General features: G+C 49.2%; 2 protein-coding genes across 9 annotated transcripts; one reads left to right on the top strand and one right to left on the bottom strand.

Moving 5' to 3' along the window:
- Window positions 1–11,494: 11,494 nt before the first annotated feature.
- Krtcap2 (keratinocyte associated protein 2) lies at window positions 11,495–14,395 on the bottom strand. Its single transcript, XM_008854334.3, is given in 6 exon segments — window positions 11,495–11,655; window positions 11,893–11,959; window positions 13,657–13,720; window positions 13,861–14,015; window positions 14,312–14,357; window positions 14,360–14,395. Coding segments are annotated over 6 exon segments (489 nt in total). The 3' UTR covers window positions 11,495–11,534.
- On the top strand, window positions 14,317–25,427 carry Trim46 (tripartite motif containing 46). 8 transcript variants are annotated; one of them, XM_029557019.1, is made up of 11 exons: window positions 14,317–14,464; window positions 16,412–16,673; window positions 16,908–17,251; window positions 18,134–18,277; window positions 18,413–18,508; window positions 20,284–20,537; window positions 20,791–20,912; window positions 21,104–21,145; window positions 21,848–22,150; window positions 22,977–23,274; window positions 24,287–25,420. In XM_029557019.1, exons 2-11 carry the CDS (start codon window positions 16,418–16,420, stop codon window positions 24,678–24,680), a joined length of 2,253 nt encoding a protein of 750 aa, XP_029412879.1. In that variant the 5' UTR covers window positions 14,317–14,464; window positions 16,412–16,417; the 3' UTR covers window positions 24,681–25,420. The 8 variants fall into 8 exon arrangements, with proteins under 8 accessions (XP_029412879.1, XP_008852496.1, XP_008852513.1 ...); XM_008854274.3 differs by lacking the exon at window positions 14,317–14,464 and adding an exon at window positions 14,945–15,121; XM_008854291.2 differs by lacking the exon at window positions 14,317–14,464 and adding an exon at window positions 14,945–15,131.
- Window positions 25,428–25,822: the final 395 nt, after the last annotated feature.

The following is a 25,822-nucleotide window of genomic DNA, read 5'->3' as shown; positions in this document are numbered from 1 at the left end:
TAATGGTACCCACAGAGGCCAGAAGAGGGTATCAGATCTCTGGAGCTGGAGTTATAGGCAGTTGTGAGTTGTCTGATGTGGGTGCTAGGAACCAAACTGAGCTGAGCCATTTCTCCAGCCCTGTTTATTTGCTTTTAAGACAGTCTCATGTTTCCTAGGCTGGCATGGGACTCAATATACAGCTCAGAATGACCTTGAGGTCTTGATCTTCCCAAGTGCTAGGATTACAGGCTTGTGCCATCAAACCTAGCTTGAAGCAAGAATTTTGTTAGGTTTAAGGAATATAAGGCTAAGTGAATGAATCAAAAAGTTGGGCTAAGCCATACATAACAGTACATGCCTACAATCCCAAGACTCAGGAGGCAGGAGGATTGCTGCAAGTTTAAGCTACATAGGGAGATCATGTTTTAAAAATAAATAAATAAAAACTGAGGTTTAGTGGATTGAGGGTCCATTTGGAAACTACAAAGTTAAGATGACGGTAGAATGCACTGTTCAAAGATCTGTTGTTTAAAGCTTTGCACCTGAGTTGGAAATCCAGGCTATTTTTCCTTGTCAGAGTAATTCAGACCTCCAGGCAACAGGGAACAGTCCCTTCATTGATTTCAAATAGCAGAGTTGTAGTATGTGATTTTATAGAATAAATTTTCTTAATCCTATGTCCTTGATGTTAATTAATAAAAACAATTTTTACAGATCTACAGTCTTGGAACAAGTTCCTGAATTAATCCCCCAAACCATTTCCTTCCCCCTCCCTCCCTCCCTCCCTCCCTCCATCCCTCCTTCCCTCCTTCCCTCCTTCCCTCCTTCCTTCCTTCCTTCCATTGTCTTGCTCTGTAGCCTTGACTTAGGATGGTCTTGTACTCACCATATATCCCAGGTTGGCACTGAACTGAACGCTTGGCACTCCTGAACTCAGTTTTCACAGCTATAATAATATAAATATTGTTAATTTAATTTAAGATTAGGATTTGCTACAGGGAAACCCTGTCTGAAAAGACAGAGAGAGGATAATAAGAATGGAAGGAAGAAAGGAAAAATAATTAAATAATTATATGTTAATTTAGAAATATAGAAGTAAATCATGGAAGCACCAGCCTAGAGACCTGAGAGCAGTGATACAGAGAAGCAGGGATATGGAGGTAAGAGAAAAGGGATGGCTGCCTTTCATTATAAGCTTAATAGAATTAGTTGACTTTTTTTTTTTTTTTTATCTTTTTTGAGACAGAGTCTCCCTGTAGCTCCAGCTGACCTGGAACTCGCTATGTAGACCAGGCTGGCCTTGAACTCACAGAGATCCACCTGCCTCTGCCTCCCGAGTGCTAGGATTAAAGGTGTGCACCACCACGCCTGGCCTGTAAAATGTTTTTTTGTTTTTAAAAAGGGGGGCTGGAGAGACGGCTCAGCTGTTAAGAACACTGACTGTTCTTGCAGAAAACCCAGGTTCAAATCCCAGCACCCACATGGCAACTAGCAACTGTCCGTAACTGCAGTTCCAGGCGATCTGACAGCCTCTTCTGTCCTCTGCGGGTACACTTGGCTACATGCAGGCAATACACACATACACATAAAATAAAAATAAATAAAATATTTTTTAAAAAAAGAAAGAAAGATGAGGCCAGCATGGTGATGCACACCTTTAAACCAGTATTTGGGAGGCAGAAGGAGGAAAACCTTTGTGAGATCAAGGCCAATCTGGTCTACATAGCAGTTCAAGGCTAGCCAGACTTACATAATGAGATCCTGTCTCAAAGACAGGGGTCCCTGAGATGGCTCAGTGCATCAAACCTGTTGTCCTGAGTTTGATCTCTGATCCCTGGAAACCACATGATGGAAAGAATACCAACTCCCATTAATTGTCCTTTGACCTTCACAATGTACTGTGCCATACACACACACACACACACACACACACACACACACACACACATAAATGTTTAAAAAGAAGTTTAAAAACAAAAAAGCATTTTTAGGATAAATGTAAATATCTACATATGACCTTAAAAGGCCACCCTATCCTCATCCCATCCCCACACCCTCCAGGCTCTATCAAAACCTCACCAGCTAGGAGATGGAGAAATGGCTCAGCAGTTAAGAGTACTGTCTTCTTGGGGCCGAAGAGATAGCACAGCAGTTAAGAACACTCACTGTTCTTGCAGAAGACCCAGGTTCGAATCCAGACACCCACATGGCAGCTAACAATTGTCCATAACTCCAGTTCCAGGGGATCCAACATTCTCTTCTGTCCTCCACAGGCACTGCATGACATGGGTGCACTTACCTACATGCAGGCAATACATGCATACACATAAAATAAAAATAATAAATAAAATATTTTTTAAAAAGAGTACTGGCTTCTTTTGTAGAAGACCCAGGTTCAATTCCCAGCACTCACATGGTGGCTAACAATCATCCATAACTCCAGTTCCAGGGGATCTTACACCCTCTTCTGACCTCCACAGGAATTACACAACATGGATAAACTTACATACATGCAGACAATACACTCATACATCTAAAATATAAATAATACACTTAAAAATTTAAAAAATAGAACAGTGACTTTGAAATGCTGGCATATTACATGGGCTTTGCACAACCAGAAATTGTATTTATTCACCCACAGTAGTCCTGTCATTCCCCAGAAAAATTCCATATAATGAGGGTTTGCCCCACTACATATAGAGACAGATAATTGTAAGGATTTAATAATGATCATCAGCAAAAGAAATAATCATTCTCTGAAGGTCTAGCATGTGTCACAGCCTGTGCAACACTATGTTTAAGGTGCACAACATGCTCTAGTAGGTATTCTAAATGTTTTTTCATTAATTATTTGAGAATTTAATACAATGTATTGTGATCATATTCACCACCCACTCCTCCCCCATGCAGTAGGTAGTTTTGTTTTATTTTGTTTATTTGTTTGTTTGAATCAGGGCCTCCAGTGTAGCTCTGGCTGGCCTGGAACTCTCTGTATAGGTTAGCCTCAAACTCACAGAGATCTGCCTGCCTCTACCTCCCAAGTGCTGGGATTACAGGCATGTGCCATCAAACCTGACCAGTAGGTATTCTGATATCTTCATATGTGAGTGAAGAAACTAAGACACACATAAGGATTTCTTAAGCATCAGAAATCAGGAATATCTCTAATCAAGCTGAAAACCTAAATTAATCATCAAAAAAAAAAAAAAAAAAAAAAAAAAAAAAAAAAAGGTAAGTAATTTGGCTAAGGTCATGAGATAGTAAGAAGTGTTGCTGTTCCATCCAACTCCAAACTATATTCTGGGTAGTCTCCCTGGTTGTTTTGCCAGCATAGGAATGAGCAGATAGGGATCACCAAAACAGTAGACATTCTCCAGTTGATTGCTAGGTGCCAAGTACTGTGATAAGTGCCTCATATGCATTATCTCATCTGCTCTTCACAGCAGCCATATGAAATACATACTGTGATTGTCTCTTTTTAGCACATGAGGAAGCTGGAACACAAGCCAATCTGACTCCAGAGGCTACATTAGTTCCCACTAAAATATATAGTATTTCCTTCACTAGATCAATGGAACAGAAAAAAAAGGGAAGGAATTATAAACTGGGCATAGTAGTGGATGCCTCTAACCCTAACACTTAGAAGATGAAGGTATGGGGCTGGAGAAATGGCTCAGCAGTTAAGAGCACTGGCTGCTCTTGAAGAGGATCCAGGTTTGGTTCCCAGCAGCCACCTGGTGGCTTACAACTGTCCCTAACTCCAGTTCCAGGTGATCCAGTGCCTCCATGAGCATTGTATGACAGGTGTCCATACATATGTTCAGGCAAAACACTGATACACATAAAATAAAATAAAATAAATGTTTACAAATATTTTTAAAAAGATAAGGCAGAAGTATTAGAAGTTCAAAGTAGGGGCTGGAGACATGGCTCAGTGGTTAAGAGCACTAGCTGCTCTTGCAGAGGATCCAGGTTTGTTTCCCAGCACCCACATGGTGGCTAACAACCATCCCTAACTCCAGTTCCAGGGGATTTGACATTCTCTTCTGGCCTCCATGGGCACTCCATTCCAAACCTGAGGACCCCCTATTCTAGTCACTGAAGAATGAGGAATGTGCACAATTAAGCAATACAGAGGAGAAAGGGCTTAAATCCAAGTTGGTTATAGAAAGATGAGTAAGAGTTGTAGAGGTGGAGAGGAACACCCTGAACAAAGGCAAGGAGGCATGAAAGTTCAGGGTGAGTAATCCTTTTTGACTGCTCCAGGACAAAGAATGCTTCATAGGGTTGGGGATATCAGGAGACTAGGCTAGGAAAGCTGGCCAGGATCAGGTGATTAAAGACCCCTTAAACATATTTGTGTTGGGGGTTGGGGAATGGTAGTTCAATGGTAGAAAACTTACTGAACATACACAAAGCCCTAGATTCAGTCCCTGTACCTTGAAAAAAAAATGTGTTTATGTTGGGGTGAGGACTTGATCAGTGGTCCATCACATGACCTTCATATAGGTGCCCAAAGGGACTGAGGTGATTACTAAGTTCTTCAAGAGGGCTCTAGGTAATCAGACTGTATCCATCCCTGACCTCAAGGTACCCAGAGTTTCCTAGGGGCAACAGAACAGACATATACATATGTAATCAACAAAAACACATAACTACATTACAGACAGGCTTTAAGGCAAAATAGCAGATAAAGGATGTGGTGCTGACTAGGGAAAGGCTCAGGTGAGCCAGGATTTCCAGAGAAGGCAACCTGAAATACCCAAGATAGGAAAAGATGACAGCCTGAGGGGGAAGGGACCTAGAAACAGATCTGGGCAGGTGATAGAAGCTTCTGGCTCATCTGAGTCCAGTGATTTAGAGTTGACTTAAGGCAGAAGCTGGGTTTTAATGACGAGGTCAGAGTAAAACTGGTCTGTAAATAGTGAGTTTCTTGACTCTCCTGCCGACAAAATTTATTAGCTAGGTACAGTGGTATGGACCTGCAGTCACAGATACTCAGGAGGCTGAAACAAGAGGATTGTATGATCTCAAGTGTGAGACCAGTCTAGACGATACAGTGAGGCTCTGTCTCTAAAAAAATAAAAATAGGGGCCTGGGAGATGGCTCAGTGGTTAAGAATACTGGCCACTCTTGCAGAAGACTCGGGTTTGACGCCCAGCACCCACATGGCATAACTGTGCATAACTCCAGTTCCAGGGGATCTAACAGGTCTCAAAAAGACATAAATAAATAAATAAACAAATAAATAAATAAATAAATTTTTTATTTTAATTTTATGTGTATGAGTGTTTTGCCTGCATATGTATAAGTGCACCCAGGTTGTGCAGTGCCCACGGAGGCCAGAAGAGGGTATTGGATCCCCTGCAACTGGATTAAAGAAGGTTGTTAGCTACCATGTAGGTACTGGGAAACAAAGCCTGGTCCTCTGCAAGAGCGGCCAGTGCTCCCAGCTGCTGAGCCATCTCTCCAGTCCCCCCAAATATATTTTTTAATGTACCAATTTAATTTTTTCAGTGCTGGGATTGAATCCACTTTTCTTGTGTGCTAAGCAAGTGCCCCACCACTGAGTTATACTTCTGTCTTTTTTTTCTTTTTTTTCGTGTGTGTGTGTGTGTGTGTGTGTGTGTGTGTGTGTGATGCACATGTGGGTATGCATGCTTTTTGCTTGTGTGTGTATGGCATGCATGTGGAGGTGGATGGTCAGAATCATCCTCCATCCCTTTTCCACCTTATTCAATGAGGCAGGGTCTCTTAATCAAACCCAGAGTTCACTGATATGGCTATCTTGCCAGCTAACTTGCTCTGGGGATCCCCCCTCTCTTCCTTCTAAGGAATTCTAAGGAATTATAGTCAGACTGCCATACCCACTGGCATGTTACTTGGGTCCTGGGAATCTGAACTCTGGTCTTCACACTTGTGTGGCAAGTATATTAACCACTGAACCATCGCCCCAGCCTCCCTCCATTTCTTTTTTTTTTTTTTTTTTTTTTTTTTGGTCTTTTTGAGACAGGGTCTCCCTGTAGCCTATGTAGACCAGGCTGGTCTTGAGCTCACAGAGATCCGCCTGCCTCTACCTCCCAAGAGCTGGGATTAAAGGCATGCGCCACCATGCCCGGCTTCCTCCTTTTTTTTTTTTTAGAGTAAATTAATCTCATCCAAAAATACCTTCACAAGGTTGAGTCCGTAGCTCAACAGTAAAGTATTTGTCCAGCATGGTAAGGCCCTAGCACAATTTTTTTTTTTGAAAAAAGGAAGGAGGAAAGGTTGTTATTACATAAGCAACAAATAATATTTATCAAATACAAGTCTTCCCATATTATTTAATTCAAATCTTTAGCACTGTAATCTGAGGTAGCTATTATTAGCCCTATCTTACAGTCAGGGAGTCTAAGCTATGAAGTCACTCATCTTGCCACTAAGTGTCAGAGCTCTAAGGGTCAGAGATAGAGCTCAGATGATAGAAGTCCTAATACTATGGATGGGTTCTATCCCCAACACCAAATAATACCAAATATAGTGCCCACACTTATAATCCCAGCACTGGGGAGATGAAGGTAGGAAGATCAGAAGTTCAAGATCATCCCTGGTGGCCGGAAGTGGTGGCCCACACCTTTAATCCCAGCACTCAGGAGGCAGAGGTAGGCAGAGTTCTGTGAGTTCAAGGCCAGCTTGGTCTACATAGTGAGTTCCAGGACAGCTGGGGCTACAGGGAGACCCTGTCTCAAAAAGACCAAAAAAATAAAAAAGATCATCCTTGGCTACACAAGGTGTTCACAGACCAGTCTATGAGACTCTGTCTCAAAAAAACAAAACAAAACAAAAAGTATGAAGCATTTCTGTCGCATTGTCTCATACACTGTCTAGAAATCTGAAGCTGAATCATAACTGGCCTGGAGCACAGAGTCTAGAAACAGGGCAGGAAGGGGTGAGTCTCCAGGGCCTGCTCCTACTGCCCTTACTCCTAGCATCCCCACATAGATACACACAGCACACAGTCCCAGGAATTCCCTGAGACAGCCTAAAGTCAGGACTCAGGGCAACTCCTGGCCCAGTCACAGGGCGTGTAGGAGTTTTTCTTTACAGAATCTGGGACAGTAATCCTGCCCTCTGGTTCCCTGAATAGACAGGGTAGTCTGTCTCAAATGCACAGGGGAACATTCCCCGCTTTTCGCTCCCAGTTACTTGAGGTGTGAGAACTTCTCAGGGTTTCTCCTTACATGTCAGGAAGGCCATTTGGCTCAGGCTTTATTGCCCGACAGGACCTCAAATTTAGACTTCTGGTGCTATCTCCGAGTGCAGTTATAGTCACACTTTTACTTGGTAAAACAGAAAGGAGGGATTTGTCATAAAATTGATTGAACTTTTATTACAGAATTTTCAAATATACATACACAAAAAATAGAATAGCCCAATGAATCTGATATGCCCATTATCATAGACCTTTACTTAAAGGATAAAATAGAACCTGTGGCTCCTTAGTTCCTTATGATGAAAATTGAAGAATCACTGATTCATTAGATAACCATTAGGTTGTGTGTGTGTGTGTGTCTTTTTGAGACAGGGTCTCCCTGTAGCCCCAGCTGGCCTGGCACTCCCTATGTAGACCAGGCTGGCCTTAATCTCACAGAGATCCACCTGCCTTTGCCTCCCAAGTGCTAGGATTAAAGGCATGAGCCATCACATCCGGCTATGATGGAAATGTCTATAAATCCTGTAAAGATTTTGTGGATAACACAATTGTAACATTGTGTTAAGAAGTGTTAATATGGGGGCTGGAGAGATGACTCAGCAGTTAAGAACACTGTTCTTGCAGAAGACCCAAGTTGGAATCCCAGCACCCACATGGCAGCTAACAACTGTCTGTAACTCCAGTTCTAGGGGATCTGATGGCCTCTTCCCTCTCTGTCCTCCACGGGCGTTGCAGGACACAGGTGCACTTACCAATATGCAGGCAATACACATATACACATAAAAATGATAAATAAAATATTTTTTTAAAAGAAGTGTTAATATGGAGATGGGGAAATGGCTCAGAAGAGTAAAGGGTTTCCTGTACAAGTGTGGGACACAAGTTCAAATCCCCAGAACCCACTTAAAAACCAGGCAGGAATGATAACGCTCAGCAGGCAGAAGGCAGGGGATCCCCAGGGCGTGCTGGCTGGCTGGACTTGCTGAAATCCGTGCACTCTAGATTCAGTGAGAGAAACCACTGCAACAAAATGGAGAGAGATTGAGGAAGACACAGGACTTCAGTTCAAGCCTATAGGCGCGCGCCCGCGCGCGCACACACACACACACACACACACACACACACACATACTTGTGAATATACATACATGCATGCACACCATACACACACTATTTTTGTCAAGTATAGACATGCCTGTTTTTCCCAAGTGTACCTGGAACCCCCAGAGACAGGGGGACCTGGACCTCTCTCTGGCTGACAAAGGATCTGAATCCCAGGGACCAGTTGCTGAAACCAAGCTTCAGAGACTAACTGGGCATGGCTGCCCCTTGGAGCCCAAGGGAAAGCTCTAAAGTCTGCTCTACAAGTGGCTGGACTATAGCTGTTTTGCTATAGATGCTGAGAATGCCTAACTAGGGCCAATTAGGGATTTCTCGTGTCTCTGCAGGAACCCAACACAGTAGCTTATGGTGCAAATTCTACCCTGGACTGGGGAGCATGATCCTGGCCCTGGCCCCTGATTCCTTAGGAACTCCAGTTTGCTTGGAGAGTTGCAAAGAAATATATCTGAAGGGAGCAATTAAGTACCTGACTGCCTGCTTTAGAATTTGGACCATTGTTTAGCTTAGGAAGCAGCCCTGTTAGTGACCTGAGTCAACCAGGACTGCACAGAGCAAGCCAGGCCCAAAAAAGGGCAGGGCCACCAACCTCCCATTCTTTCAGGGTTCCCACAGTGCCCAGGGCCCTGCTAGCTTCACAATGAACTTCAATGCATGCCTTTGATTGAACCTTTCCCTTTTGTATCTGTCTCTGTCTCTCAGCATCTCTGTCTCTGCGGGTCTCTGGCTCTCTCTTGTTTCCCAACATCCTTCCTGAGCCCCTGGGGAGCAGAACTTGGGGGGAGGGGGGATGGGCAGTGGGAACAGGACGCTGCCCTGTTCTCACCAAGGACAATAAGGGCCGGAAAGGGCTGGAGCCAAGGCCTGGCCCAGACTCCCCCTCCCTGCCTGCCCTGGGCGCCCCAAAGTCCCACCCTGTCCCACTGGCTTGCCCTAAATGCCTGACTCCCCTAATGCCAATGCCTGTCTGGAGAGGCCAGCCCTGCCAGTGTCATCTTCTACCCCCAAGGAGCACTCAGGGTCAGGGGCCAGAGGCCTCAAGCCAGGCTACAGAGACTTCCATGTCTACACCCACGTATTATTTACTCCTGTTTCCGGAGATGGCTGGAGGGTGCCTGTGGGTGTCACTGCCACGTGTGCTGGAGCAGAAGGAAACATCTGGTCTCACTCAGTCTGTCCTTCAGGGGAGGACGCCCTCTCTCCCACAGGTCGCTGCCTCTGGGGTGGAGCAGAGTCCCAGGAACCCTGAGGCCAAGAGGTTGTATGTTTGCTCCTTTCACCCTTAGGTCTCCGGAAGCCACCATGTCCTCATACCCCTTTACTTAATGATGGTGATTAGGTGGCTGTGATACCCCTGCCAGGGTTAATTGGCAGGTCAGGTATATACAGCCTGCAACTAGACACCACAGAGATAGGCTGGGTGGAGAGCTGCTATAGGCGCCAACATGCCTTGTAAATGTACCCACTCCTTAAGGAAGGGATCATTATTCCTGGGCTACATACTGCCCCTGGTCTAGTGGGTAACAGCAGATGCCTTGATCCCTTAGCACTGCCAACACAACCTGTTCTCTGGTCTTCCCCCATGTTCCCCTAGCCACAGAACTGATGTTGATTGCCTGGCTCCACCCAAGCCAGTCCTTACTGTGGAAGACCCAGGACAATCAGTTAGGAAGCTTTATCCCAGAGCTGTCTGCACCCCACAGGACTGGGATCTGGCCCTATGTCCACTGCACCCACTGCAGGTTAGAAGTCAAGGTTTGACAGTAAAATCTAGAACCAACCAGCCTTCCCATAGACCCAGGACCCGTTTCAAACAAACTCCCTCTTCCCCCAGTCTCAATTATCACAGTCCTCTTCCCTGCAATCTCACTAGGTGAGGCTGGAGCCAAGAACTGTCATCCTCTCTTGGAGGCAGTGATCTCAACTAGCTCTCTGCTCCAATAGGAAAGGCGGCTTCAACCCTCCCAGTTGGGTCGGACCCTCAGATGCCCCCAGGATGGCTTCCAGAGAACTAGCAGCACCCCCTAACTGCTTCTCAGGGCCAATTTGGAAGAGAGGGTTCTAAGTCACCAGAAAACGTGAGTTCATAGCACCCCCTACTGGCATAGCACTCTCTTCTTAGCCAGGGTCTGGGGCTCTAGGCCCAAATGGGAATGGGATATAGTAGGGTGGCCTAATCTTTGACCTAACCTTCTTTGACTCTCTTGTTCATCTTCACTGGGGCTTGTTCTTTAACTTAGGCATCTCCCATGTATAGAGTTTTGTTCTACTCCATCAGGCAGGAGAGGAGAGGCCTTTGTGCTCCAAAGGACAGGCACTCTGGACAGAGTTGCTTCTCATGACTGTACAGGACAGGAGTTGGGTGGCTGCTTGCTTCATTTCCATCAAGACTGGCTCAGAGGCATATGGCCTAGATGTTGTCATTTGACATACTCACAAAATTTAAGAAGTTCCTAACATCTTGGCTATAGGAAGAGGGGGAAAAAACAAAGGCACTAGAGCCAAGAGGAAAGGGCTGGTGATTAACCTGGGGATCCTTGTAAATACAGGTAGGCTTGTGTCCATGCTAGAATAGAATGGATGGGTGAAGATGACATCAGCAGGGGACTCCCACCTCTGGACTTTCAGCAGAAGGGGTACAGGCTCATGTGCTCATCAACCTCATTTCTGAGTGGTGTAGAAGCCCACGAGAAACCCAGTGGTGCAGGAATAAGAGAACTTTTATTTATTTATTATTAATTAATTAATTTATTTATTTATTTATTTTTGGTCTTTCTGAGACAGGGTCTCCCTGTATCCCAGCTGGCCTGGAACTCTCTATGTAGACCAGGCTGGCCTTGAACTCAGAGAGTTTAATCCCTCCACTGGGATCCAGCTGAGGCCTACCTTTTCTTATAAGATCTATTCTAATTCTGAGGTGGAAAATGATAGAGGACATCTGCCACCCTCCTCTAGCCTCTGCACCTGTGCACCCACATGCAGATACCACCCCCCCAATCAACTAATGATTAAAAAAAGATCTACTCTGGTTATGAAAGGCAGTCCTCCCTACATCACAGTCTTACCCTTTTACCTCTTTCCCCACAGGTCTAGACTGTGTATTCATGCACTTTTCTTCTATAATGACTCTCACACAAGTAGATGACACTCCAGTGCCTAGCTCAGGCACTGGCAGATGAGGCATGTAACTTATCACAGCTCGTAGACAGAATTACAAAAACTTTATTGGACACTCAGGGTTAGTTTCTCTTCTTGCCCTTGCCAGTGACTTTGGCTGGTGTGAGGACTGGAGCTGTTGCCTGGTACAGAGTAGAGGAGATCTTGTTGATGTAGTAGAGACCAACCATGGAGAAGATGAAGCTACAGGAAGAAGAAAGGTCATCACATCAATGAGCATATTCCCAGCCTAGCAGGGCAGACACTGGCTTCAGGCAAAGGAGTCAGGTTTAGGTTTAGGTTTAGGAAAATAAGGAAAGGTAAAAGTGAGAGAGTAGAGGGAGAGGCATATAGTACGGGGAGAGATCTGACATTATAGTAGGATCTGATGCCAAAAGACAAGGCAGAGTTGTACCCCTTACCCAACTGCCAAGCACCTACCAGGTAGTGACACAGACTCGGTGGATGAGGCCAGATGCAAAGAGTGCTAACAGCAGGCAGAGGAGAACTGGGGAGGCAAGAACAAGTGGGGTCAGGTGGTAGTCAAAATAGATAATACAAAACCTAGAGAAATCTGGGGTCACTGAATCTTCAGGAATCTGCCTGGAAAATTTTGTCATGATCAAAGCAAAAAGACTTCAGATGGGCCTTAACACTGCTCAGGACATGGATGTAGGAGACGAATGTGTTTTACCAGCTTTGCCCCAAATCTCATTTAACTTCCTGGCTTTTCTCTAACTTAAAAAAAAAAAAAAGCCAGGCATAGTAGTACATGCCTTTAGTCCCAGCACTTGGGAGGCCGAGGCAGGCGGATCTCTGTGAGTTCAAAGCCAGCCTGGTCTACATAGTGAGTTCCAGGCCAGCTGGGGGCTATAGGGAGACCTTGTTTCAAAAACTAAAAAAAAAAAGAAGAAGCTGGATGCAGCAGTGTGTGCCTACTTAGCTAGAGGCTGAGGCAAGAGGATCACTTGAGCCCAGGAATTCAAAACAAAGCCAGCCTAGGCAACACAGTGAGATCTTGCCTCAAAAATTAAATAAATAGATAAATAAATAAAGGTACTAGCAGAGTTTCAAGAGGAAGGCTTACTGGCACTTGGGAAAGAGGGATAAGGCCTTCCCAACAGGAAAGTAGAGAGGTGAGACAGAGGAAAGCAAGGGCAAACAGGCCCAACTGAAGAGGCCAAAGGCAAAGGACTACAAGAACTTTGCACCCTAACAATGGTTTCTTTCAAAAGATAACAAAGTGTAACTGACAAAGAGAAGCACTAGGGCTTTGAATGGAAGGAATTCTGGAAACCTACAACAGGGCTAGGTGAGGAGCACAAGTGTGGGGGGTGGGGAGACGACACAGGGACAGGGACAGGGACGGGACATAGCCCTGTTTCATCTTGAATCTTTCACATGAGATTGTTATCTACTGTGAATTTTTAAGCATTCCTTAGGTGATTTGGTCTCCATGCCCCAATATGCTTTAAAATTTAACTCTCCACCAATAATTGAGTCATCAATTCTCAATTATAGAAGCAATTTAACAAGAGTTAATCTATAGAGAAAATGATCTAACGGGACTGGAGATGTGGTTGACTTGGTAGAGTGCTTGCATAGCATGCACAAAGCCCTGGGTTTGGTACCTAGGACCACCTAAACCATCAGTGGTGGTGCTAATCCCAGCCCTGGGAACTGGAGGCAGGAGGGTCAGCAGTTCAAGTAGTTCAGCTACACAGCAAGTTCAAGGCCAGTCTGGGTCACACAAAACCCATATATATGAAGGTGTAATGAGAGAATGATCTGTTATTCTCATTTGGTCAGGAGTGCTGATGTCATAAAAGTCTGGTAATATTTAGTTACTTCACAATCCCTTCAAGCAGAAATCACTAGTGTTCAATTTCACATCAGAATCCCTCAGTGAACTTGGTCCTGCTTCCTCTTCTGATAGGGACAAAGTATACCTTCCCAAGGATGCAGACCAATCATCAGGGCAAACTTAACTGCTCCCTTGAAGCCTTTCCCAGGAGCAGGCCACAAGGCATTTCTTGTTTTAGGAAGTTTTCTCTTCCAACTCCAATGCATGGAGCTAGGAAAGACAGTCTTCAACACAGTTTTAGCAACACATTTATCCCTAAAGCCCTTTACCATCTAAGCACGGGGAAATTCAGCATCATGGTTGGGGTCGACTAAGGAGCATTCAGCCCGATTTTCACTTACTCTCAGGGAAGATCTTTGCTTGGAATCCTTTACCAAAGACCAGATTCTCAAGATTATTGAAAGCCTAGGTTGAGGGAGTTAAGGAGAAGGGCGTGCAACAGGGCCAAGGGCTAAGAGGGGTGGGGAGGGGCGGGCAAAGCCTACGTGGCCCACCACCCATCTTCTGTTCAAACATCCCTCCCACTTCCAGCGCGAGGAGGATACGGTGAGAGAGAAGACGAAAAGGCCGGAGCCCAGTAGGCCCCCCTGAATGGTGAGCCACTCGGTGGACGCCAGCTGGCGGCTGTATATCTGCATGCCAGCGAAGAGCAGCAGGGAAAGGAGGGAGGACAGCGCCAAGGAGGTGCCGGTACCGACCACTGGAGATGAGAAAAAGACGGAGTCAGGCTGAACCGCAGGCTCCAGGGCTCGAGAGGTCCACCTTTTCCAAACTCTCCCAGGCCTGCACCACACTCCCCACCTCCCCACACCCCGCTGCGACCTCCAGTAATTCCACAGCCTCGGACACTCAGGATCCCTCCCGTCCCGAGGAAATGCCCGCTCCCTGGAAACCGAGCCACGTCAGCTTTGCCGAGAGGCTACCGGGAAAGCTGGGCCGCCCCTACTCCAACCCCCGCTAGTAGCGCAGCCCCGGGATTCTGCCGGTCCGGGTTACCCATCATGCCCCGCCTGTGGGTCCAATCCGCGCCTCCGGCCAGGAAAAAGGGGAACCGAACCGGGCACGGCTGGCTGTACGCATGCGTCAGGGCCCAACGTGGACTTGCGTTACCTCTATCTCTTGGCGCCCTGGACGCAGCGCCCTCTTCCGGTAAGGCGGAAGCAATGAGTCGAAGAGCATCTTCGGCCACCGCCCAGGTCTTCGGGCTTCTCCAGTACTCTGCATCCGCTGCCTCTCAGTACAAGCTGCACTTGAGTCTTTCAGTCATGGCCCCATGGTATATAACCTACAGCCAACTCTATCTTCTTTGACATTTATGCCATCTCTAGTATACGTTCCTCAGACCTTCTTGCCTCACTCTAATTACTTCAACATCTCCCGCAGACTTGCCCAACCGGCAATGTAGAGCTCCCAACCTAGAACTCATCTTTCTCTGAAGCTAGCTTCTTGCTTTATATGAGTATGATCAGGAGTCAATGAAGAATTCTAATATAAGGAATGGAGCCTCACTCAAATACACTTCCATGCTACCCATCACCTAGACCGCCTTTCGAGAACCACGTGGGAAGAATTATTTCCCACCCCCTACTTCGACCGGCGCTGTTCCAGGCTGGCCCCTGGAGCATGCGCAGTGACACCTTACCCCCACCCCTCCCTATACCCCACCCGGTTCCTGCATTAAGCCCCGGGTTCGCAGCAGCAACCAGAATCGGGCACCCGGGGGCGGGCGGGCACTGTAGGGCCATGGCTGAGGGTGAGGATATGCAGACCTTCACTTCCATCATGGATGCACTAGTCCGCATCAGTGTGAGTTAAGGTGGGGTGAGGGGAAGGGAGGGGGCGTAGAGGGGTCGGGGCAAGCCAGATCCTTGAACAGGTGGGGATACAGGAAGACGTTGGAATGTAGAGAAGGGGCTAGTTAAGACGGAAATGACGGGGAGGGCCAAGATGCAGGTATGGCAGGTATCCTGGGGACAGTTGAGTGTTGAGTGCCCTAAAGACTTATTTGCTGGGGTGTGGGCAGCGAGAAGCTGCCTGGACGCAGCGGGTAGGCTGGGGTAGCCGCCAGCAGTACACCAAGGCTTTGAGAAGGGGACATGTGTGAGCCTGGATGCTTTCCCAAAAAACTGAGGACAGGTGGGGGGATGATGAAAGAGCCGCCCCGGGATGCAGTTCCCAATTTGGACCCCTCCCCGACACCCCACCCTACAGAACCCCCCAACTTAGGGCTGCCTCGCAGCCTGTGGTTGTCATGGCAACCCGTGCCCGTCTCTCCCAGGGGCGGTGCCAACCCTACTCCCCCCCACCACTTCCTTCCCCCTCCCTCCCTGTCCCTCCCTCCTTTGTGTCAGCTGCGCCCCTGACCGGGATGGCTGCGAAGAGAGGGACCAAGGTGAGGTGTGGGGGTGGGGAATAGCCTGAGGACCCCTCACCAAATGGGGAGGGATACTTCCGGTGGGGAGGGGGCAAGTAGGCGGGGCGCTCCCTCCCGCCCCCCAGGTTGGGCGAAGGGTTGCTACTGGCCGAGTTTCTGCAGCAGAGCTGGAGGATAGGAGGCGAAGAGGAATGAGTTGCTATCTGGAGACCGGAGGAAATAAATGGAGAAGTGAAGGATGGATGAGGATGCGGGCTGGGGCAGCGGGCTGGCACTGTGTCGGAGAGCTAGCGGAACCTGGCCTTGAAGAACAGTCACGCGTCTGAGGGTTGCTACAGAAGGGGGTGGGGGACAGCACCCAGCTGTAGAATGGGTGGTGCCCTTGAGATAAATGCCAGGAGCAGGCAACCCAGACATGGAGGGATAGAGACAGGTGAGGAGGGAGGGCCGCCTGCCGGCACTGCTGCAGTAAGAGTGATGGGGGTGGGGCTTGATTCTGGGGCAGGCCAGAGTTCCAACCATCCCTTCTTGGTGGACCTTTAGCCCTACAAGAAGAAAATAGAAACGAGATGGTCAGCTGGGAAGTTGTGTGAACCAGACCAAGGCAGGTGCTGAGCAACAGCAGTAGGTAGCTTGTTTTGCCCCTTTCTGACAAGCCAAGGGGCGTTCTGAGATATGCCCAAGTGTCCAAGCTCTCACATAACCTCCTGGTCCCTCCACAGACAAGCATGAAGAACATGGAGAAGGAACTGCTGTGCCCAGTGTGTCAAGAGATGTACAAACAGCCACTAGTGCTGCCTTGCACCCACAACGTGTGCCAGGCCTGCGCCCGGGAGGTGTTGGGCCAGCAGGGGTACATAGGCCACGGTGGGGACCCCAGTTCGGAGCCCACTTCTCCTGCTTCCACCCCTTCTACCCGCAGCCCCCGCCTCTCCCGGAGAACTCTCCCCAAGCCAGATCGCTTGGACCGGCTCCTTAAGTCAGGTGGGGCTGGGGCCTGTGGAATGGGATGGTGGGAATGCAGGGCTGCCCATCAAAAATATGGAAGAGAGTCAATCATTGGTCAGGGGCATCTGTCTGCCTTTGAGGGGGAGGGATACTGTTTTTCTAATGAGAGCTGAGCTCTAACACAAAAATCTACTTTTTAATTGAATCGGCTTCACCCACCCTCGGCCTGTTATAACTCCCACCTTCTTTACCTCCTGGGTCTATCCACAGGCTTTGGGACATATCCCGGGCGCAAGCGAGGTGCCTTGCACCCCCAGACGATCATATTCCCATGCCCAGCCTGCCAGGGAGATGTGGAGCTGGGGGAGCGGGGCCTTTCTGGGCTTTTCCGGAACCTGACCCTAGAGCGCGTGGTGGAGCGGTACCGGCAGAGTGTGAGTGTGGGAGGCGCCATCCTGTGCCAGTTGTGCAAGCCCCCACCACTAGAGGCCACTAAGGGCTGCACAGAGTGTCGAGCTACTTTCTGCAATGAATGCTTCAAGCTCTTCCACCCCTGGGGTACTCAGAAGGCCCAGCATGAGCCCACCCTGCCTACCCTCTCCTTCCGCCCCAAGGTGAGCCAGTCTTTGCAGGGTTTGGAGTGGGAGGGGAATGGTGGTTCTGAGCCAGTGGGTTTGGGGCACCTGGCATTTCGGCTTCCAAAAGGTGGTAGGTGGGGGGGCTGGTTCTCCCCCCCTTTGTGTGTGTGTGTGTGTGTGTGTGTGTGTGTGTGTGTGTGCACCTGCGTGCTTAAACTCAAGGCAGTCCCCCTGCTTCAGCTTCCCGAGTACTGGAACACAGGCATACAGCACCATGTCTAGTTGCCAGGCAGCCCCCTTCCCTGGAACAGCCATTGAACAATTCATTCAAGATCTATAGGCCTCCCCATCTCACCTGCTGCACAGAAATTAGAGTGTCTAGCTGTAATATCCCTTCCTGCAAGATTGTTGATAGGATCACAGAAGATGTTTGTTGCCTAAAAAGTGTTATCTGGCCAAGCATGGTAGCACATGCCTGAATTCCCGGCATTTGGAAGACTGAATCAGGAAGAGGTTTGAGAGGTCAAGGCCAGCATAGGATACATAGTCAGACTATCTCAAAAAAAAAAAAAAAAATTGTATGTAGAATGCTATTTTAGGAATCAGGAAAACAGCAGTGAAAAAATAAATAAGGTTGATTGTGAGCCACAGGCTTAATAATCATCATTGTTGTTGTTAACTACTGCATATCAGGGTAAAGCAGATGGAGGAGCAATGCTAGGGAGCAATGGACATTGCCTGGACCTTGGGGAAGGAGGGGAGGGCGCTTAATGCCAGTGACCACCACTAGGTGGTGCTATGTATCAAAACCTGCTAGTTCTCCCTTCACACCTGGAGGGAGGGCACCCAACTGCTCTAGTGGTAGGTCAACATCCTTCCTTACACCATTGGGTATCTCATTATCCTTTGTATCTCTAGGGTCTGATGTGCCCAGACCACAAGGAAGAGGTGACCCACTACTGTAAGACGTGTCAACGGCTGGTGTGCCAACTCTGCAGGGTGCGGCGCACCCACAGTGGGCACAAGATCACACCAGTGCTCAGTGCCTACCAGGCCCTCAAGGTAAAGACCCCTGCTTACTCAGCCCCAATGCACACACACACACACACACACACACACACACACACACACACATACACCTAATTGCTGGCTTCTACAAAATCAGGCATAATGCCCATTTTTTTTCTTTTTTCTTAGGATAAGCTGACAAAGAGCCTGACATACATCTTGGGAAACCAGGACACAGTACAGACCCAGATTTGTGAGCTAGAAGAAACTATCAGGCACACTGAGGTGAGGAAAGGCATGGAGGTCTGCTAGGGCCCTGCTTGGGGTTGGGGTCAGGAAGAGCATATGGGTGGGCATGTCCCCATCACCTTGTTGCCAGCTCAGGAAGCCCATGAGGAGAGTATGTGTACAGAGGTGAAGCTTTTGGTTAAACTTGGTTGGCAAGAACCAACCTGTGGCCTGGGTTAGACTCTAGCTGGGACTGCAGTGGGGGTAGGTGGCTGTAGCTGGTGACTAAGGAGCTCAGATGTCCTTAGACTCAGCAGAGCAGACATCCTGGAGCTAAGGGGAGGTGAGGTGAGGCTTAGACATCTTCTGCTGGTTGTCTGAATCAACTAACAGGAATGGACAATAAAGATAGCGTAGCCACCAGTGGTCAACAACTAGTGCAGTCCAAGTGGATATTCATGCAGCATGATCTTCCTTATTTGGGTAAGACCTTAAAAGATTAAAACTATGAAAGAGCTAAGGCAAAACATGACCAATCAGCATATTGGTTATTTCAAGTAGAAGTCACTTGAGGAACTGTGGCTTCAGAAAAGGCCATTTGCTTTGTGTTTTCTGACATGCAGCAAGCCATAAGGATTCTTTGGGGAGGCTATCCTTCACACACCAAGGTCCCAAACAATCTTGATCACCACTGGTAACTGGGGCTACAATGGACTGGGATAACAAACTCTTTAAAGTAACACTTATCTTCCACTAGCTTCTAGCCCAATTATCTCTTAACAATATTGCTAGAATTTACTATCTGATCCGGATATCTATTTATCTTTTCATTTCTTCTGCACATTTCTCTGGAGGTAGGAGTACAGTTCAATGGTGGAGCATGTGCATAGCATGTGTGAGTCCCTGGGTTCCAGCCCCAGTAGCCCCCACTCCATCAAAAAATGCAAATGCATCATTCTTTAACCTGGGCATGGTGGCGCATGCCTTTATCCCTGCACTTGGGAGGCAAAGGCAGATGGAGCTCTGTAGGTTTGAGGCCAGCCTGATCTACATAGTGAATTCTAGGCCAGCTGGGACTACAGGGAGACCCTGTCTCAAAAAAAAAACAACAAAATTTTTTTTTAAGCTGGGCATAGTGGCTCACACTGTAATCCCAGCACTGGGAAGACTGAAGAAGGAGGATCAGGAGTTCAAGGCCATCCTCCCATATATAGCAAATTCCAGGCCAGCTCAGGCTACATGAGACCCTTCTCCAAAAAACAAAGTTTCAAAACATCATATTTTGTCACTTCTTTGAGTTTCATCCTCTTATAAAGATCTATTAGGAGCCAGGTGTGGTGGTACCTTCCTTTAATCCCAACACTCAGAAGGCAGAGGCAGGTGGATGTCTAGTAGTTTGAGGCCAGCCTGGTCTACATAGTTAAACAGATAGGGCTATGCAGTGAGACCCTATCTCAAAAAACGAAGCAAACAAATCCCCAAGTAAGTATAAAATTAATAGAACTTTTTGTGCTTTTCTCCTATATTATTTGGTTTCCTAGATCCAGCCAAAATTGGGGAAACAGAATGGGCCTCTCTCTTGCCTACAGTTATGACGTGAGCATTCAGAGAATTTAGCACAAATGGTCAGGAGCTGAGCCCATTTGTGGTACAGGTGCCTTGGCAGTCATGAGTCTGACCCAGTTGAGATGGACAGATAGAATTTCCCCAAATTCCCTGGAATCCTAGCTGTGGTGTGGTGTGACATCCTAGGAGGCTGGCACAGATGCTGCCTCAAAGAAGATAGTAAAGACAGTAAGTCTTGCATCCTTTGGGTGTTGCTCCCTGGACAGGTGAGTGGTCAGCAGGCGAAGGAAGAGGTGTCACAGCTTGTTCGAGGGCTAGGGGCTGTGCTGGAAGAGAAGCGGGCCTCACTGCTTCAGGCCATTGAGGAGTGCCAGCAGGAGCGATTGGCCCGGCTCAGCGCCCAGATCCAGGAGCACCGAAGCCTGCTGGATGGCTCGGGTCTGGTGGGTTATGCCCAGGAAGTTCTTAAGGAAACAGACCAGCCGTGTTTTGTGCAAGCAGCCAAGCAGCTGCACAACAGGTACAGTGGTGCAGGCTGTTGGGAGGTGGGGCATCCTGGGTGTAGTGAATGCCTAGGACAATGGCTAGAATACTGCCAGGTGGCGAGCTGGAGCCCTGAGGATTTTCATGAGGCCTAACTGGTAGCCAGCTTCTAAGGAGTGAGTTAGAGACCGGAAGCAGAGGCCAAGGTTCAAGGGACTGGCGAGGCAGAATTCAGGGGAGGGGCTGCTGCCTACCTGGCAGTGCCTGACCCTTTCCTGCCCCCACTGCAGGATTGCCCGAGCCACTGAAGCCCTCCAGACATTCGGGCCAGCTGCCAGCTCCTCTTTCCGCCATTGCCAGCTGGATGTGGGGCGTGAAATGAAGCTGCTAACAGAGCTTAACTTCCTGAGAGGTAAGGAGATAGCCAGGCCCATGTCCAACCAGAACCTTCTTCCCTTCCTCCCCAGCAGCGGGCCCGGGGGGCAGTGCCCACCAGGGACCTCCCGGCCTCCTGCCTGGCCTGGCCAGCCACTCCTCCCACCCAGCCAACCCTGCCACACCGTCCTACCGCGCTCAGCGCTGCTTCTCCCTCTCTCTTTGTAGGCTGTGGCCACCGCGGACTCTGCTCCGGAGCACCCCAGGCAAGTCAGTAGCCCTGCCCTGGGGGCCCTGCCACCCGCCGGGCCCCCTCCCCACAGCCCTACCTGTGCTCCCACACAGTTTGGCCAGACACATATTGCTTCCCTCTCTCCTACCCTACCTTGAATTCCTGGTCCCCGCACTTCACAAATGCCCTCCTGGTCCTTCTGAGCTTTCATTATCTTGACACTTTCATTCTCTTCCTCTTGCCTCCACACACTGCTCTGCCCTACTTACTAGCAAGCCTGCCCTCCTGCTGTCTCTCCATTTTCTGCCTTGCTGACTCTGGTATTTCCCAACCCTTCTGCCTCCCTTCCTGCTCAGGGCTCTCTTGCCTGGGTTCCAGTGGCCTTTATCTGTCTTGTCCTGGGGCTCCTCTTGACTTATAGAACTTAGCCTGTAAAGGCCCTCAGAACTCATTTGGTCTGATACTATCCTTTGAGGAGGAAACTGAGGCCCAGAGTACAATAGTGGCAGACCAAGACCATAGCTCCGGCCCCAAAGTTCTCTGCCCTGCCTCTGCCCAGCCCTCTCCCATCTCTTTCTCCTTTGGGCCCTGCCCATCCAGTGCCTAGAAGGTTCCTTTCCCCAGCTCCCTCACCTACACTCACCCCCCGGCTCCCGCTGCTTCCCCTTTCCTGCCTGCCCTGCTATCCATACCAGTCCAGTGGCCGGTCCCTGACTGACCCCCATTGTCTTTTCCAACAGTGCCCGAGGCGCCTGTTATTGACACCCAGCGTACCTTTGCATATGATCAAATCTTCCTATGCTGGCGGCTGCCCCCACACTCACCACCTGCCTGGCACTACACTGTTGAGTTTCGGCGCACAGATGTACCTGCCCAGCCAGGTCCTACACGCTGGCAACGGCGGGAGGAGGTGAGGGGCACCAGCGCCCTTCTTGAGAATCCTGACACGGGCTCTGTGTATGTGCTGCGTGTCCGTGGTTGCAACAAAGCTGGCTATGGGGAGTATAGTGAAGATGTGCACCTGCACACGCCCCCAGCACCTGGTGAGTAAACAGGCAAGTGGCATCATGTGGTGAACACAGATTCTCATGCAGAGGATATGGGATGCTGGGCCCAGGTACTCAGCTAGTTCCTGATGGGCACTGGAAGAGCAGTTTAATACAGTCAACCACGTGCATTCCCTCTGAAGCTAGACTGCCTAGGTTCAAATCCCACCTTTGTCCCTTGCCAACTGTGTCTTTAGCCAAGTTTTTCTCCCTGTCTGAACTTCAGAGTTCTCTTCTACACAGGTAATACTTCATAGAGTTAAGAATAAAACGGTTATGAGAAGAATGTGTAAAGACTTAGCAGTTTCTGACTCATAGTAAGGGCTCAATCAATATAATGTCTAGGAGGAAGTGGCTTACAGAGTGTGTTCACCACTCAAGTAAGGGTTGGGTGTAGGATCCAGGTATGAATTCCAGAGAGTAGACTGTAAGGTCCAGGTCAGTGGTGGTAGGAATGTCACCAAGTCGAACAGACCAACAGTGGGGACTGTCCACAGGGTCAAACATAGAAAACAGGTTGCAGAATTATTCAGTCAACCAGGGATGAGGCACTGATTTCTGTGCCCATTAGTCAGCACTATAGCTCACTCAGATTTTCCCAAGGTCCCATGCCCATTTGGGATGCACTTTTTTTCTGTTATGCCCCCATTTCAGTTCCCCAGGCCCTGTTCCACTGAGTTTCTACCTGTTCCTAGTGACAGAACCCCTTGACAACTTGCTCCCTGTTCCAAAAACTCAGAGTGTTTGTGATAACACCTCACAATCCCCAGTGCCAGTGTCTGGTCCTGAAGTCCTTCTGTCTTAACCCTCCTCCCAATTCCAGTCCTGCACTTCTTCCTTGATGGCCGCTGGGGCGCAAGCCGAGAGCGGCTGGCCATCAGCAAGGACCAGCGAGCGGTTCGGAGTATTCCAGGGCTTCCCCTGCTGCTGGCTGCTGAGAGACTGCTCACAGGCTGCCATCTGAGCGTGGACGTGGTCCTGGGTGATGTGGCTGTGACCCAGGGCCGTAGCTACTGGGCCTGTGCTGTAGACCCTGCCTCCTACTTGGTCAAGGTGGGCGTTGGGCTGGAGAGCAAGCTTCAGGAAAGCTTCCAAGGTGCTCCGGATGTGATCAGCCCCAGGTCAGGCCCTTCTGCAAGGGGTGGGGAATGGAGTTCCTGGGTGGAACTAGGGTTGGCTGGGGCAGCATGGGTTACACAGACTTGCTGAGGTGGGGCTGGGGAGAGGACAGAAGGAAGTAGCTTGGCAGCCAGACTAGGAGGCTTGGAGCTGGAAGAAATGTGGGCTCAGTAGGCAGGGCTTTGAGAACTGATTTTCAAAGTGTATAGTTGGGGAAAGGGTTGACAGAAAACAGAGCCATTACCTCTTCCTTCCATCTGTCACTCAGGACCAGTATACCACCTGTCCAAGCCCCCATGTCCTTTCTCCCTAGCACCCTATTTCCTGCCTTTCTCCATGAAAAATTTTCTTGACATCACAAAGTTCTTTTAAACACATCGTCAGAACCCTCCTTGCCCCACTTCCTCCTTAACACCATCCCACATCAATTTCTCTCCTCAACCCTTCTCCCCAGTCCTTCATCCTTCAATACCTCACTTCTTCAAAATGCTTTTTCTTCATCACAAACTCCTTTTGGAACCCTGTTGTCCCCATTCCTTCATCCCTCCAACCTCCAGGACACCAATCCATCCTCAGTTCTCTCTCAACACCACTTTCCCAGCCTCCTTTCATTGCTCCTGTCCCCTCCCCACTGCATCTTAATCACTGTGCTCTCCTTCTTCCAATGTCCCCAGCGGTCCCCTAACCTGATTTCCCCAGCACCGCTTTTCCTCAAGGTTTTCCTGCCTTGACAAGTCCTACATCTCCTCAGTGCGCTGCATTACTACCTTGTCTTTCCTGCCCTGAAATACCTCCTTTCCTGATGCTTTTTCTTTTAGTGCTCCTTCCCCACTCAAACTGAGACCTCAACCCTATACTCTAACCCCTGCCTCCCCAACATGTGTTCACCTCAATACCCTGCAACCTCTTGTTCCCCAACATTCCATCCTTTCAGCATTTCAGCTCCCTGATCCTTCCCCCAAATTCCCTTACTTCACCTCCCAACATCCTCCTACCCAACTTCCACTCCTACAGGTATGACCCAGACAGCGGGCATGACAGCGGTGCTGAGGATGCCACAGTGGAGGCGTTGCCACCCTTTGCTTTCCTAACCATTGGCATGGGCAAGATCCTGCTGGGTTCCGGAGCGAGCTCAAATGCAGGACTGACAGGGAGGGATGGCCCAGCAGCCAGCTGCACAGTGCCCTTGCCACCCCGCCTGGGCATCTGCTTGGACTACGAGCGGGGCCGGGTTTCCTTCCTGGATGCTGTGTCCTTCCGTGGGCTCCTGGAGTGCCCCCTGGACTGCTCAGGGCCTGTGTGCCCTGCCTTCTGCTTCATTGGAGGTGGGGCAGTACAGCTGCAGGAGCCTGTGGGCACCAAGCCTGAGAGGAAAGTCACCATTGGGGGCTTTGCCAAGCTGGACTGAGCCCTTCAGGCCCCTCTTCCAGACCTAAGCCCTACCCTACCCCCACAGCCGCCTGGCAGAGGGTTGTTTACCCTGCAGCTTCTCCCACAAACTTCCTCCCGTGTGGTCCTGCTCCTTACCTTTTCCAGCTGTGTCTTCCCAGGGCTTCCTTTGACCAAGGGGCTCTCCTCTGCTCACCTCTGGATGTCCTCCACTCTCTCTTTTGACTATTGGCCAGACCCCTATGCCCACCAAGTTTCTGTCCCATACCCTGCCCTTGGTATCTGAACTAAGGCATAGAGAGAACTCCAATCCCATCCTTGTCCTGTGCCCCCAAGGCTTATTGGGATGGAGGGCACTTGGAACAGTGGGCGTGATTGCCAGCTCTGCCCTTTGACTTGCCAAGCTCACTGTCCCATTAATGCTGAATGAATGCCTCAGCAACTAGGCTTTGGGCCTCCCTAGTGAGAGGGAGGAGAATCTAACCTCTTCATTATTTGGGTCCCCATACCCCACAGCAGCATGTCCCTTATGCCCCTCTTCTCCTGCATGCTTTACCTGTCCTGCACCTGTGCCAATGTGCCAAGTCTCCCTTGGGAACCCAGCCGAGGCTGGTGTCCCCAACTGGGTTGGGCCAGGCAAGGCCTCTGCTGCCTTCTGCTGCTTTCTTGCAGTGGGCATTGCTAGGCCTGTGCCAAGCAACAGCTGTAATTTTCATGGTTTATAAACAATAAACTGTGACACCAGGCATATTTCTGCCTTCCCTGAATGTGACCATTCCTGGTAGTTTCTGTTCCCGCATGGGGATGGTGCCTAAGGCAAGAAGGTCTCTAAGTCAGTTTCTCCCAGGCTCCTCCTACACCTAAGGCCCAGGCCCTAGCTGAGTATAGCCGCTAGGGTGTGCAGCATTCATTAGCTGTTGGCATGGAGCCTCAGATAGGGCTTCCAGACCACAACACCAGACCCTGGAGGAGTGTAGCTGAGGGCATGGGCACTGTGCCTGGGCCCAAAGGGGTCAGGGAACTAGAACCACTTCCCCATTCTCAGGGTGCCAGAGAGCCCACCCCAGAGGCAGCGGCAGGTGGGGCAGTGGAGGACCAGGGCCTGGTGCCAGCTGTACCCGGATCTGACCCAGCCCCCGCTTATCTTGGCTATGTTGACTC

This window comes from Nannospalax galili, unplaced genomic scaffold, assembly GCF_000622305.1.
Source record: "Nannospalax galili isolate Female #2095 unplaced genomic scaffold, S.galili_v1.0 scaffold591, whole genome shotgun sequence".
NCBI lineage: Eukaryota > Metazoa > Chordata > Mammalia > Rodentia > Spalacidae > Nannospalax > Nannospalax galili.
This window is presented reverse-complemented; position numbering and strand designations above follow the sequence as displayed.

Coding starts and splice junctions, on each gene's coding strand:
- Trim46 (XM_008854258.2), top strand. CDS start 15,426: ATGCTTTCCCAAAAAACTGAGGACAGGTGGGGGGATGATGAAAGAGCC. Junction 17,252..18,133: donor CCCTCTCCTTCCGCCCCAAG/GTGAGCCAGTCT, acceptor TTGTATCTCTAG/GGTCTGATGTGCCCAGACCA. Junction 18,278..18,412: donor GTGCCTACCAGGCCCTCAAG/GTAAAGACCCCT, acceptor CTTTTTTCTTAG/GATAAGCTGACAAAGAGCCT.